Source organism: Daphnia magna, linkage group LG10, assembly GCF_020631705.1.
Source record: "Daphnia magna isolate NIES linkage group LG10, ASM2063170v1.1, whole genome shotgun sequence".
In the NCBI taxonomy this organism is placed as follows: domain Eukaryota; kingdom Metazoa; phylum Arthropoda; class Branchiopoda; order Diplostraca; family Daphniidae; genus Daphnia; species Daphnia magna.
This window is the reverse complement of record NC_059191.1, coordinates 1,223,896-1,239,404: the sequence shown is the minus strand read 5'-3', so window position 1 is coordinate 1,239,404 and position 15,509 is coordinate 1,223,896. Positions and strand designations below refer to the sequence as shown.

At 41.8% G+C, this 15,509-nt stretch overlaps 1 protein-coding gene across 6 annotated transcripts in view; it reads left to right on the top strand.

Moving 5' to 3' along the window:
• The first annotated feature begins 451 nt into the window (after nt 1–451).
• The window catches only part of LOC116932676 (mechanosensory protein 2), a 36,687-nt gene continuing 21,629 nt past the window's right edge, over nt 452–15,509 (top strand). For 2 of the 6 annotated variants that reach the window (XM_045180191.1, XM_032940459.2), the window contains exons 1-4: nt 964–1,014; nt 2,686–2,712; nt 4,221–4,272; nt 11,511–11,723. In XM_045180191.1, coding sequence (XP_045036126.1) covers nt 979–1,014; nt 2,686–2,712; nt 4,221–4,272; nt 11,511–11,723 — 328 coding nt within the window. In that variant the 5' untranslated portion in view covers nt 964–978. Of the gene's footprint in view, nt 471–963; nt 1,015–2,685; nt 2,713–3,976; nt 4,129–4,220; nt 4,273–11,510; nt 11,724–14,163; nt 14,926–15,509 lie in introns of those variants that run through there. The other 4 variants (XM_032940463.2, XM_032940461.2, XM_032940460.2 and 1 more) reach the window with 3 other exon arrangements.

The following is a 15,509-nucleotide window of genomic DNA, read 5'->3' as shown; positions in this document are numbered from 1 at the left end:
ACTTGTGCGTAACAGTGAACCTTTATTTAAAAAACGTTTACTTTCGTTTAGTCGACAAGTACCGTGTGGGCGGGTCGTATGGGCCGTCGGGGCTAAAAAACAAAGCGTCCAGTTGTTGGTAGGTCGTGCGGCTTGTAAGTAGGAAAAAAACAAAAACGAGTATAGCGCAGTGTCGTATTGTTTAAAAAAAAAAAAAAAAAGGGAAATCGCTGGGCCGTTTTCTGTGGCAGTCGACGACTGGACCTTTCCCGTCTGTGTTTCATGTGACTAGTTCTGTGAGAGTTTGTTTCGTTATCGCCCCCAATCGACTAGTGTTTGAACCGTCGCGAATCAGATGGCCCGTTGAGGTTTTTGACGTGGAAACGAAATTCGAAAGAAAAAAACAAAACAAAACAAAGTGAAGACGATATGGCCACCAAACAAGAAATGGCCGAACTCGATCGGTTGGAAACTGGCACCCCCATCTTTAGGTAATTTTGTTGTTTGTCTCTTTAGCTAGGCGAGAAGCTGAAATAGCTGATTACATGAAGATGTTAATTTTTGTTTTGTTTAAACGGGCTGTTGTAAAATCAGGATGTATTCACGTTGCCGTTTTGATGTCTTTTTTTATAGTAACCAATTTCTCTTGCTAGATTCATTTGTTTTTAGTTTTTAAGTCGATTAGTTTTCTGTTTCACGCACCCCATCCATCATAGAGGACGCCCCTGGCTCGTAGGCCAAAACAAAATAGATGGGATACTAGGAGGAGCCATTTTTTTTTTTTACAATTAGGGTCTATCTATTCTACTCTTTTAAAAACAGGAGTCGTCCGTCACGCTCAATGAAAATGAATTCTGTCCGTGTCGTTAGCTAAGCAAATAAAGGACATTCACAATTTGTTTTTGTTTTGTTTTTTTTCCCAGTTCCACTTGAGATGGCCACCTGGCACCCGTCGTTGCCATTCAATGTCGTTATAATCCGTCGTTCAATTTCGGTAGAATGCGCACGTTTCTTTTCAGTCACTGTACAACAAAGGTGAAATTAGAAATTTTAAAAATGTTGACTTGATTTTTTTTTTTTTTTTCGAAAATTCGAATTCATTTGAAAGGATTTAGAAAATGAAAGTCTGTTGCGTCGGCCCGACTTGAGATTTGAAATCGGAGCGTTTGGTTATTATTATACCGATGAATAGAGTTAGCGGATTCAGTCTGATATTATGGAAAATGGCGGGGGGGGGGGATGATGATGACTTGGCTGGAAACAAAAGACGATAAAGAGATGTATCATATCAAAGGGTTGGGAAGGGAAAAAGAAAAAAATTGGGATGGAGGCAAAAGGAGTAAAAGGGAAGCCTGTCAATGCGGAATTCCTGATCATTCAGTTCCGTCTTTCGCAACGCTGGTCAAAGTGCCTTGTGACTATGGGGACGGCGCTAAGGGGTGAGGGATATTGGTTTCCGGAACTGGCAACTTTTTTTTTGCGCCATGTTATGCAACGACTCATTTTTTAAGTAACTCGCTTCTCTTTCACCACCGCTAGTGCGACTAGTTCTTTACATCTCCCCCCCCCCCCCTTTTTTTTTTTCTTTTTTTCTTTTGATAGTCAAGAGAGGGACGTCGATGGCACCCGACCGAGAAAGGATCTCTACTTTTGTAATGAGAAATCTCGGCACGGGGGCCGCGATGAAATTGCGCGGGTTTGTTTTTGCGCAAAGAAGAAATGGCCGTCATCAGAGATGTGAATATCTCTAGCAGCGCCGCGATAGATGATAACGATGATTTCTTTTCGAGATGGGCCCATTGAAAGGATTGTCTTCTATTTTCAGCGTTCCCGATAACCGTCCATTTCGATTCATGTATTCATCGTATAGGGAGGGATCGAAAGGGACGGCTCGTTATCCAGTCCCTCCATCTTTGAGCTCATTGTAGACGAGTGTGAAGAAAAGGAATAAACAGAAGCCTTTGCTGTTGAGATCCGCTTCTATAGATATCGATCGATATATACATTTTTTTCTTTTCTTTTTCGTGGGTAGTGTAAGTGCAATATGAGTAGAAAGAGAACGAACTCACTTGGTTGGAATACGAGCGCGCACCGCGTACGGTGGTGGGGAGCGACTGTCGGCAATCGCTTTTCGGCTTTCTGTTTGCCGGTCGTAATCGCTTTTTTTTTTGTATGTGTGTGTGTGTGTGTGTTGCCTCTCCTTTTGTTTAAAAACAAGCAGCGAAGAACTGCACGGATGCTGATGAAAAGTCCTTCTCTTTTCGCCTTATCAACGGGATTCGCAGTACGCGGCTATTGTGTATCGATGAAAAGGACTTGTGTATAGACATCGATCACATCCTTTTTTTTTTTTCTTTGTTTGGGTTTTTTTCGGTTAGAAGTTGCCAGATGGATGTGTAGAGATACTCTTGAGCGGATTACTAAACGATTGATAACGTTTAAGCGGCGTATCGCCCGCTCTTGTTTAACTGTCGCATTTGAATTCCGTTAATGATCGCCTTTGCTCAATTTTTTGATGTTGCATATTGGAAACAATTCATTGATTTTCACGCTGTATGTCATTAATTTATATTTTTTTATTTGTTTATTTATTTCTTTTTCTTTTCTTTTCTTTTCTTTTTTGTATGTTTCGATCCGGTGGCATTTTCTCTTTTGTTGGCGGTGCGATCTGTGCCTTGGCCCGGATCCTTTCTCTTCGCTCGGCAGAAGCCGTCGGCTACAACATCAAGCGAGGTGAGTCACAATCTCGCACAATACTATATAATACAGATAGATAGATATATATATATTTGTGTGTACTATAACAATAAAAAAGGGGGGAGGGAGGAGAAGAAGAAGTCGGGTTTTCTTGAATGTTAAAAGTGGCGTGAGAGAGTAGTAGTTCTTCCGCCGTTAGTGCGTTTCGACGAACAAAAAGGAAGAACGAATTGTTGGGTCTTTTTTTTTTAAACTACCAATGACGGTCCTTAACCCATCACCTCATTATGCAGAGTTGTGGTGGATTCTAAAGTAGCGCTTAAAAAAAGCAAACAAAAATCTATTGCAATCTTTAGCAGTCGTGTAATTCAATTCGGGGTTTCGCCTTTTTTGCACAAGTCGATACGCGTCATCGACGAGTTGGGTAAAGAAGGATTTAAAAGTTTTTTTCTAACGAAACATTTTCGAATTCGAGCCAACGTGTATTCTTGTGATTGGGGAACTCGGCCGTACGTGGCGGTCCAACTTCTTCTGCATTTGCGGCGAAAGCGAAACGTTAAAAAGAGGAAACATCGAAAGAAAAAAGAAATGCGTTCAAATTTTCTTTGAATAGCATCTCGATTGCTGTCGATTTTGTTGGACATGATCAAGATTCGCTTTTCTTTGGCCTTTTGTGTCCTTATTTTTCTTGCTAAAGTCGACTTCCAGATTTTGTCCTGGTTGGAGATGTCGCCCCAAAGCATCGGCTCACACATTTTGCCCCGTTTTCCCCCCTTTCTGGTCGTCCTATTTGATTGAATTTCACTTCCTTTTTATTCTATTTTTTTACACCTTCCCGCAAAGGAACATACTCGTACACAATCAACTCCAGCAAACTAGATCGAGCACAATGCAATTTGCCGGAACGTTGAACAAGCGTTTCCTCTTTTTCAAACCATTTGCAGGCGTCAAGTAAATCAATAAAAAACAAAACAAAAAAAAAATAGAAGAAAAACATATTTCGTAAACAATTTAGGGCAATGTCATAAAGAAAAAGAAAGAAAGCCATTCTCAATGTACACATGAAGGCGTTGCTATATAGTCAGACTATAGTGGTGTATCTGGTTTATGTGGACACGGTCTCCTCCATATACGCTTGTCTGTTTGGATTCCCCCCTTTTTTTTTTTTTGCTCTTCTTGTTTCTTTTCCTTTGGTACCCCCCTCTTGTTTTTTTTTGTTTTTTTTTCATGTTGCAGAAAGGGCGGAGAGACGTCGGGGCGCCCATTAGTATAGAGTCTGTGCGCGCGGTCGCAGTCCGGTCACTCGTCCGCCGGTCTGGGCCTGAACGAGACCCATCGGATTCTCGCTCTCATTTGTTGTTTTTTGTTTAGTGTTTGACTTCCGTGTGTCTTTCCCAACGGCAAAACAAACGAATTGTTATTCAAAAATCTGCCAACAGTTTGTTGTTTTAAGTACGTTGAGTGACGCGACGGTGGGGGAGGGAGGTTAAAGGTGTGATTGTTCACGTTTAACGATTTCAAAATTTTTTTTTTCTGGACGCTAGCACATCACTAGGCGGAGACACGCGAGCATTTCTTTCCAAAGAAGAAACTTCGGTGAGAGATTAAGAATTTTTTTCGTTCGCGTCTTGTTTGTGTGTTTCGCTTTTCTGTTTGTTTACCTTGAGCCTACGCGTGCGGCATGGCGCTGACGGCACCTCGTCATCGTTCGCAACCTGATGAGTCCTCGACGATACAATTTTTTTGTTTTTTGTTTTCTTTCTTTCTGTTTGCTTTTTCTCGTCTGCCCCGATGGGACTGTTGCCTCACTGGGCTGCCATCCTCTTCTCTCTCACGCACTTTGCTGTTTCGCTTTTGTTTTTCTTTGCAAACTGCGTGAAAGAAAAGGATAAACATCCATATGTTTTTCCTTCAAACATCTCTCTGTGTGTGTGTCAATAGCAGCGAGCAGTCGAATTCCATTTTGCGGCCCGAATTGCGTGCACGCTCTTGTTGTTTGGGATAACTCTGTGGCTTTTTCTTTTCTTTTTTTTCGCCAGTCATCGCGTTCACATGTCCGCGCTGCAATTTGTTTTACACGGGACTATTACCAACAGGGAGGATGTTGTCGAGTGCCGGGATTATTATTATTTCATTTTTTTTTTTCGCAATCCAAACATATAAGAGAAAGATGTTACGAACTTTCTTTGCGCGTGGAAGGAAGGCAGAAGAGGAAGAAGAAAATCTGTCATTAAGATTAAGTGTTGTTCTTTTTCTTGTTGCCTCCCCCCCTTAATTAAATTACAGTTATACAATTTGAAAAGATATACACAGGGAGAGAGATAGAGAGAGGAAACTGGCGAAGGAGAGATGCATCATGCAGTTGCTTCTCGCTTTCATCCGAAAAGCCGTGACGGGATAACCGACGATAATGTAATTCGACTGGGTTAAAACAGAAAGATGGAATGCTTTTGTGTGTTTTTTTTTGGGGGGGGTAAAGTTATAGCCAGGGGTGGGGGGTTCTAGCCGCAGACTGTATTATAATGCTTGCCTATGCTATACTTTCTTTTTTTTTAACGGTACATGTCTGACGTTGCTGATGTGCTCTTTTGTTTCCCTGTTGCCGCAACGCGTCGCTATTTTTTTTCAGGCCAACCTCGACGGGCGCTTGAAGTAACAATGTGTCGACCCCAATAGACTCTTAACAATCAGTCACTCGCTTTTCTTCCTCCCTTTATTTATTTTTTTTTTTTTAAATATCCCCATATCTCTTAATCTTTGCTGCGCATCTCTTTTTTTTAAAGCAACATCTGTCGGTAGGTTGTTAAAAAAAATAAATAAATAAAAGAAGGGCATAGAGAGAGGGGGGGGAGGGTAAAAATGATTAGAAAATATATGTAGGATCTTGGAGGTTGGCATTCGGGCGTGCAATTGTATGTATAGTCCCGAAAGGCGAATGAAATGAAGGTTGCGGGCGGAATTATTGATTGCCTTTTGGCGAGAGCGTCGACTCTTTACCCGCGCTCTTGATGTGACCAATTGGAACGTGTACGAAATCCTGTCGACGTGACGTTTTCTCTGATAGCAGCTTTCAAAGGTTGTGACGTAGCGTATCCCCTCCGCAATGTATATACAAAAGCCCGCAAAAAAACCAAACAAAAAAATGAGGAAGAACAGACGAGAAAAACTGGCAAACAAACGGAATGTTTGTCATTTATTTCGCTCGACTTGTTTTGATGTAATGTTAACAAATAGTTGCATGCCGTTTGGTCAGTGCCATTTTGCACTGGTTCGATTGCACGAATTGCCGCGTTCCATCAAATTGACTAACTAAGGCATTGAGATGTAATCAGCGGAAGGCAATGGCAGGAATTCAATTGAATTGATTGCAATTGAATTCCGCCATGTGTGTCGTTAACGGGGGTGAAAACAAGTGATTACGTCATTGTATCCCGTCTGCATTTCCTTTAAAAGTAAAATGGCAAAATTATTATGTTTTCTTTAACGGCTTTAACGTCTTGAATTTCGGCTTTGCCACCAAGGCCGGAAAGATTTGAAGCGATTGACTTGACAAAGTACGGCAGTTGCGTAACAAAAGCCCCCACCCCCCATAAGACGTCAGTCGTGCTGGGAGGTGTGTATAGGATAAGTGTACAGGATTAGCTTGATTGACGTTGAGGTCTCATGTCGTGTGTAACTCGAGACGCGCAGTACGGAAAGAAGGAGCCGGCAGGGCTTATGCACCGCATAAAGTGCCATCGTATCCGGACGGTGCTCTTCTTGCCAGTTTACACGCTCCACCAAGTCCGTTGTCTAGCTTCATCAACGTGATATGACGATGGCCGACATTTGGGAGGGGGGGACGGCACTTTTTTTTCCCCCCCGAAAGCGGAAGAAAGTTGTGCCTTGCGCATACATTACATTCGAACGGCTCTCTGACTTTCAACTAAACTTTTTTTTTTTTTTTCTGATTATTATTTACGCACGTACACACGTGCGTCAAAAGGGACATTAACAATGTTAAAAAAAAATTTATGTAATTTCGTTCTTTGTTGCGGGTACGATGCGCAATGTTCATTTTGTGTGTGTGTGTGTGTGTGTGTGTGCTCCGTTTGTTTGACGCTTGTAACGAACCCGCGGACGGTGATGTTGTCGTCGATGTTGTATGCGTATAAAGATGGCAGTTTACGATGCCTGCGCCGCAATAGCCTGTCGCATTTCTACAGTCTCTATCTGTTTTTATTGAACGCAATATCGTGAGTAGTGCGGCCTTTTTCCTGCCTCTTTTCTTATCTTTCCGCTTTACTCTTTCCTTCTTCTTTTTGTCTGATAAAAAATAGGAGAAAAAAAAAAAAAGAAAAGGAGAGAGTAAGAAAATGAGTTGATGGATCTACACAGAATAGATCCGGAGTAACAACAACAACAACAACAAAAAAAGGAAAGTGGGAATAAAAAAGAAAAGAGTAACATTGCCACAGTTAAGAGATGTGGCAGTCTCTCCTCGACATCGTCGACACAATTCGCCAGTCAGTCGAACGCAATGGGCGGAAATCGAAGAGAAAAAAGAAAAAGAAATTCATGGTGACGTCGTTGCCCATCCATCAATTTCAATTTTCCCTCCTTTTTTTTTTCGTGTGTATATTTATTTATTCGGGTTTTTTCTTTTTGTGTGTGTGTGCACCGCTCTTGATTGGGTGAATCCGGAACTTTCGATTCTACGTCCCTTTTTTTTTTTTCTTTGATAATTTCCGTTTTCTTTTTTGCGTACAACGGAAAGTTTCGAATAGCTTTTGACACGTTTCAGAGCTTTGCTCTCTTCATTTCCCCTCCCCTTTGTTGCAGTTGGTGTGTGTTGAGTGAATTCGACTTCCGTCGCCATCCCTTTTTGTGTGCCCACTAAATCAGACAAACGAGCATGTGAAAAACATTAGGTGGGATTCAATCATCGCCGGGTGAGGGACAATGACCCCAATTTAACGCGCTATAATTATTTCCTCATCCGCCAATAGTCCCAGCATTTGCTGGACGCAATTTCGTTTTTTTTTTTTTTTTTTATAACTCTCAAAATTAAACGTCCCAACGTTTCGTCCCGAATCCTCGTGTAAGGTGGCCAAACCGGACGGAACACGTCCGCTGTTTCTTTTTATTGCTGGCATTCGTCCTCTGCCCATCGTTGTCATTAAAGTCACAATCGCCAACTATAAATCTCGGTGAGTTACATCCCCCCCAATCCGCTTCAAAGAACTTCAATTTTCTTCTTCTTTTTTTTTTTGGCAATCAGACAAAAATAGGTGCGGCTGGAAATGGCGTTTGGTCGTCTTTATCTTTGCCATTCGTGTGTAGATATTTCAATACTTTAGTGTTTTGACGACGTAAAAAATTGTTGCTTTTATATTTTGATCGAACAAAAAAAAAAGGGGGGGGGGGAGGGATTCTCTCTTTTGTAGCATTTGTTTTTTAAATTATTTTTGCGTTTGTTTCTAACTGATAACGGCACGCGCTATACGTGAGGAATCAAGAATTCTCTCGTAGCTCCCGGGGCTTTGCATCATTCTGAGAACGGCTAAAGTTTGTTCTTCCCGGTGTGTGTGTGTCTCTGTGTCTCTATGCGACACATTAACATAACATATCAAGACTGGTTTAAAGATGTTTTCGCAGGCAGCCACTGCTGCAAAGAGTTTTATGTACGCATTCGTGCGTGCCGCCCGACTTCGGCATGTTTTTACCAACGTGCGTCTTATCATCTAGCGAACCTGGCGGCAATTTTTTTTTTTTAATACTTCCCTCGATTTCTTTCATTTTTTGAAATCTTTTGCCTCTTGTTTGGCTTGTACAATTTCGCAAAGAAGTTAATAAAAGAATGAAGAATAAAAAAGAACATTCAGGATAAGGGGGGGGGGGATCGATTGTTGCAACCAATAACTTTGAGTGATGTTTATTTGTTTATTGTACGGATAAGGGAGAGAAGACAACTGGTGAATGGTTGCCTGGCAACTGTTAGCGGCGTAACATTACAGTCGGAAGGGTTGAACGGGATGCTGCTGGTTATATTGCCCTCATGGAGTAGTTAACTCCCGCGGCCGCTGGAGGGCGCCTTTGCGGCGATGTAATAATTCAAACCAAAAAAAAAAAGAAAGAAAGAAATAGACGCAGTTGGCAGGAACAAGCTCCAAGTGTAAAAGAAAAAAAAAATAAATAAAAACATCTCTGCTTCGTCAATCGCTTTTAATGTTTTGCCTCGCATCCGACAGAGAACGTCAAAGACAGCTAACACAAGAGCCACCACTAAGCGTCTTCTCTCTATCTCTCTGTTTTATTTATTCTTTTAAGCTTTGGACGATTCACGATGCGCAGCTAGCAAATCGCCAACTTTGTAATCGAGTTGAAGACTTTTTACTGTGTGTAAGATGCCCGCATTGCCCGCCGCCTTGATCAACTTTTTGGCCGGAAAGGACGGCGCAGAGAGAACGGGGCTATCATCGTCGACTTGCATTTGTTCTTATTTATTCTCTTTTCCTTGTTTTTGGGTCTTCAGTTGTTTGGAGGGTTCGTGTCTTGGTAATCCTCTGGTGGGTCCGGGCCGTGTCTGCCATCTGAGTAGGAGGAAACGTGACTGTTGCGTGTTATTGTTTTTGCCCGGAGGAAGAGAGCGGCCGAAAACATCCGCAGGGGGTTGGAAAAGAAGGTGGCGCTAGAAAGAAAACAGTTTGTAATTGATGGCGGTTTGAAACTTTTTATCTTATTTAATTTTATTTTTAAAGAGAGGATGATCCGTCTGTTTGAGCTGCAAAGACAATCGTTCAGATGGATGGAATTAAGTCAGTTGGGATAGACATGAAAATGGATTGTTAATGTCGCAAGAATTCCACGTAGAATTCCCCGCATTATTAAATTTTGTAAAAGTTATTTTTAAAGAAGATTGTATTGACAAATTGCCACGGCCCGCACGTTGCGCATTCCTCTCTTCGAGGAATGGAGTTGGATAAATCAAGATGAAATTTTAATTTTATCTTTATTTTGTTTGAAAAATTGGCATGGGAAGTAGACGGGCCTGGCCGATGTAATGAATTGCTTTAGCCTCTTTTTATTTTTTTTTCCCCCTTCTTTTCTCTCGTTCAATGGCAACCCTGGGCACACAAATCTGTCAAGAGCATTTTTTATCGTTTCCTCAAAAGAAACAAAATCATTCGTTTCTTATTCTCTCTGTCCGTTTTCTCTTCTCCTTTTCTCTTTTTTTTTTTGCTGTTATTTACATCCGTTTCGGTGACAGCTTTTCCCTTCTTGAATCGTCTAGAAAGCGGAACTAGAAAGGATGTCCGCTCTTGCCGCTCGCTCGTGTATTTCTTTCTCATTACGAGGCTGATTCTATAAAATGCTAAATTTTTTGGGCTGTCAGTTTCCCCTTGCCAGTTTGCGGATGACAGCCACTACAAATCCGGGGCGGAGAGCGCGCGGGGAGGAGGATTTCTTGACTCGGAAAATTCATAGACTCGAGTAAATAGGATTTACATTACTGCCGCCGCATCACCGACAATTTAGGCTCTTTTTTTTCTTTTAGATGGGGGGGGTTTAAGATCAAATTTTTTTTTCTCCCAACGGCTATCGATCTCAGCCTCACTTCTTTTTTTTTTTTGCCGGATGTGCGTTGGTTGGTCCGGAACCACTGGCTATGTTTCCTGTTTTGCATACACTTAAACCAAAACATTTGTTTATTTTATTTTTCTGTTTCCACTTGACTTTCATTCTGAAAGAAACGTGTTTTTTTGTTGTATTTTATTTTATTTAATTTTTTAAAAAGATTTTTGATGATTTTGAAGGCTTCCGGTCATGCATGCCATCTAGCGGTCGGCGCTAGTACCACATTGACTTTTATGTATTTATTTTGCTGCCTCGTATACACAAATGAGAATACTTAAATCTACTGGCCTGTCTCATCATTTGCAATCAAGAGTTACATAAGCCCCGGCGCTAAGACAATAATCTGACTGTCTCGCTAGATAATGAGAAACAGTTGTTGATTAGGAGGCAAAGGTTGGAAGCGGATTCCGTGTAACGGCCAGAAGCCCGGAAAGCCTCTAGCAGATTAGGAAGACAGACGCACGACGGCGGGAATAGGGAAGTTCAGGCCTCCAACAAGCCTCCCCCCTACCTCCTCCCACCCCCACCCCCCCACCCCACCTCCTGCTGTATGCTCGGGGAACTTGATGGATTTGTTCCTAATTGATGTTGCGATACTGGCGGCGATTATGGGCGTACACGTTTCCATTTGTGTTTTGTGTTGTAGGCTCAAGCGAAGCTTGTCGGGACTTGAGGAACCACTCGGCTAATGTCGGTGAATTGAGGAGATCGATCAGACATTTCCGTTGCCTGAATTCACCGACCGCACATTTTCCTTGGCTCGGCTTGCAACGGCGCATTTCGCCTCTTTTGTCTTTGTTTCCTTGTCGTGGGAAAGTCACAACCAAAAACAGCGCAATCATTTGAGATTGGCCTTTCTTGTCGTTCCTGTCTGTGCTTTTTTTTTTTTTAATTATTGCGCACATTTTGTTTGTTTCTTCTTTCGTGTAACTTGGGGGTTAGGAATTTGTTCATCGTTCAATGACAGTCAGCAAGGCATGCGTATTTTTTTTTTCAATTTGATTGTTTCAATTATTGAATACCACTAGCTCTTGATTGGATTGTTGTTATCCTCCCCTGATTCCATTCATTTTTATTTATTTATTTTTTAATTTTTTTGCTATTTGATCGATAACGTTCAATCGATGGCGATTGTTTGAAAAAGGACAAAAAATTATTACCATTTTCTTTGGTGTCCATTGCAAACCTCGGACACGGTTCTTTCATTTTTGACATAGCGAAAGGAGCGTCTGCGATGGGAGTCCAAACGGTGGAGGTGTCGTCGGCCAATCGGCCCGGCGCGGGAAGTCTGATGTCACCGGCGCCGCCAGCCACGGGCGTCGCTACCGGCACCAATGACGTGGAAAAGGGCACGACCGGCCAGAAGAGCGGCGATCAGTGGGGCAAAAACATGCAGAGATGGCGCAACGATAACATTGACATTGGCAAAGGTTCGTAAGTTCCACAGTTTTTTCTTTCTTTCTTCCTTCCTTCCTTTCTTTTTTTTTTTTCGTAACACAATATCCAGGCGAAGACAATCGAGGCCGGGGTATTCGCAAGAGATTGTGCTGACTGTGTGTATAGCCTTTTGCCATCTTTTGACGTTGAAATATTTTTTTCCACAACGTAAGCTGTGCGCGCGTTTGTTCAAACTTTGTAACAGCAAAATTTTTTTTTTTTTGTTGAGAGAGAGATAGAAGGGGATGTGAAAGAGAGAGAGAGAGAGGAAGAACTGCGGGAAAGAAAATCGTTTGAATAGGAGCGCACGGTGCGTCCCGAGTATATATTTTTTTTTATGTGCGTGTCATCGATCCGTTACACACTTTGTTCGCTTTAGATTGCGCTTCTTCTTGAAATCAAATAAAACTCTTCGACTTCTCTCCCCCCCCCCTTTTTTTTATTATTTTTTTTTTTTTACTTTTACGCTCTTTTGTAGCCTCCAAGTAGCTCCGGCAATAGATACCCCCCTCTCTTTGTCTCTTTGTTTAAAGGCTCGGGCTCCGCTCAATTTCCAGTCAACTATGGCATCAAATTCCCAATATATATATATATATATATATATATATGTATATATATAGAATATGTCACGTCATCATTTTTTTTTTTTTTTTGCGTCTTTCTTTTTCTTGTCTTTAATATTCCGCGGAAGTTGGGCAGGGAAGGGTGGCTCACGTCATTGACTGGCTTAAATCGATCCAGCGATGGCTGTTCAGCTACTACTAACGCAAGCACCTTTTTTTTTTATTATTTATTTATTTATTTTATTTTATTATTTTTTAAATATTAAAATATCATCACGGTGATGAAAAGAAAGAAAAAGGGGAAACAAAATTTTTTTGGGGGGGGGAGGAAACTCCTTTTGATTTGTTTAGGGTTTTATTTTTTTTATATCTAATCGCACAGCTCTCCAGGGGGGGATGGAAAACCGTTGATTGCGACCCTTTCTTTTCTTAAAAAAAAAAAACAAACAAAAAAAAATGCAAAATTGATGAGAAACGGATATGTTGGCTGTTCATCTTCATCTCCAAAATGGCCAACATTCTGTTGACTGTCTGTCCCGTTGCTATCAACAACTAAAAAGGATTTCGTGATGGATTCGTTTTCTTTTTTCCCCATAACGAGTTCATCTACTTTTGCGTGTCTTTCGGACTTTTCTTGAAAGCATTTCCGCCTTTTTTTTTTGTGTTTTGTTTGTTATGTTTTTCAAGTCGAAGTCTCTTATAAACCAGCGTGACAGGTCCCCACGTTTTGTATGGACATCCTTCTGGGAGTAGAAGCCCCCCCCGTGATTGTGTACGGTGTATAGTGAGAGGAACATACCTTCCTGTCTAACAAAGATGGGTAGAGGAGGTTGTGTATATATATATGCGTGTGTCAGGAACATCAGGGATGCTTCTAAGAAGACGCCAGGGTGCACTTTGAAACGACGTATGGTAGCTGGAAGACAGCTCCCGTGCAAAAGTTTACATTCGATGTATACTCTCTCTCTCTCTTTGGCCAGCATCTCTCTCTCGGGATTGTTGTCGTTGTTGTTGTTGTCAACGCTAAGGAAAGAACAGCTTTGTTGTTGTGTCAAAGGCATAGCCGTGTCCCGCGATAGAGAGATGAATTGTCGACCGCGTTCCCAGTTTTTCTTTATCCTTTTTTTTTCGTTTGATTCAATCTTAGCTGTCTGGCCTGGATAGCGACTTTCATAAGTGTCTATGTCGGACAGAAGAGACCGAGGAGGATAAAAAAAAGGAAAGTTTTGGTATGGGGGGGGGGGTGAAGATGGTCGGCGTGCGTATTTATATGACTGACTGGCCAAATGTCTTTTTCCTATATCGAATCAATCTAATTCCATCATTTCGCTGCCAAATGGGAATAGAGCGACAGAAGCAATCTCCTCGTGTGTGTGTGTGTGTCTCCTATATAGAGATGTGCAACCAAGCGAAAGTAAATATCGTCTCCTTTTCTTTCTTTTTTCTATGTAAGGACGTGTCCTTCATCCAATCTCTAGCTCAACTACCATTTTTTTTTTTTTTTTCTTGATCCATTTTTTTTTTATTTCTATTTTTTTTTAATTCAAAACGAATCGCAGAAGAAAATAGAAAAAAAAAAAGAAAAATCATCGGTCGTTTGGGCCACCGGTGATGTGTGTCATTTACCAGGTCGACTTGGTCACGCAATGGTCGGGAGAGCGGCTACTCTTTTATATTATTATTATTTTTTAAAAAAAGGGGGATAGGATGAAAGGGTAGGGGGGGGGACTTTGGGGAAGTGGGTAAAGGCTTCATCTTCTTCTTGCTCTTCCCTAGTCTTTTTTGCCGCCTCCCGTGTCCGCTGTGCTCGATAACGTCAGCGAACGAGGCCAGGAGTCGCGCACAGGCGCTGGTGATTCGCAGTCACAACTCAGTCGTCGTTGATATTAGACATACACGTGCACTCGGGCCCTGCATTAGTATCAATTCTCTCTATCGGTTGACGTTCTTCATTTGTTTTTGTGTTGAAATAAGAATTTTAAAAAACAAAAAAAAACAAAAACAAAAGAGAGGGTGCGGGATCAGGTTGTCGAAAGGAACTTGTTCGCTCTTTGTGATTTTAAATCTTACGAATGCGAGCAGATTGGCAACGATGGAACATTCGGCTTTGACAACACAGCGACGTGATTTAATACATTCGTGAGTGTTTTTGAAATCATAACGCTCCCCCTCCGCCGGAAGACTGTTGCGTAATTGGAGAGGGTGGACGTGTCCAAACTGCCCTTTGTTTCCGACCGATTTCGAAAAGAGAAACAAAAAACAAAAACAAAAATCTCCAAAATAATCAAAATCAAAGAGAATCGAACTCTGCGGTCGTTTGAAATTGCGGACGACGAAACGAAAATGGGACCCGTTGACCCGGAAGGTGGCGATATGAAAGCGATTGTGGCGGCCTCGCCATCGTCGGGTTCGTCTTCGCTAAACGTGGCGGCGCCGGCGGTTGTTGTGCCGCCGACCGGCGACAGGCCAACGATGACGACCATTACCATCACGGGCGTGGACGGCACGCATCAAAACAACGGAGAGGCCGACGTTGCCATCCCGATTGCGACTCCCGTTGTTGCTCACGCTCCGCCGAGCGGCTACTCTTCGGTCTACGTGAACAATAGGATGCACAACATTCAATTAGGAGGTAAGACATCCAAACACGAGACTCCCCCCTCCTTAAAAAAAAAAACAAAAAAATGGGTGAATGGGAGGTTCGAAGGGAGGGTCTTGCGCACTACGGTTCTATACCTAGCGGGATTGAGCTGTTGGTTCTAAAGGTGCGGGATTTTATTTTTTTTTTTTTTTTCCGAACGCAAAAATGGGATCAGATAAAGAAGAAGTGACGCCGAATAATCTCGTGTGAATCGGAGATGTGCGGCCGTGCTAGAAAGTTGCATCTGAGGGACGTCAGCGTTGCACGATCACGATGCTATCTAGATTTAATTAGACGATAGATCACGTTTGGAAGATAAATGCGTAGGAAAAAAAAAAATAGAATGAAATAAATAAATAAATAAATAAAAAGCTGGCCGAGCTATTGGAGAAACTATTTCATTTTATTTTATTTTATTTTTTTCATTCGTTTGTTTGTTTTTGTTTTTTTTCCTTGCCGTTTCCTTATTTCGTTGCCAAGATTTGGATGACCGGCCACCGAATTTTCTTTTTGCTTTTAGAATCACGTGATTATTATTATTTTTTCTTTCGATTTTCTCTTTGTTTTTTTTTTCC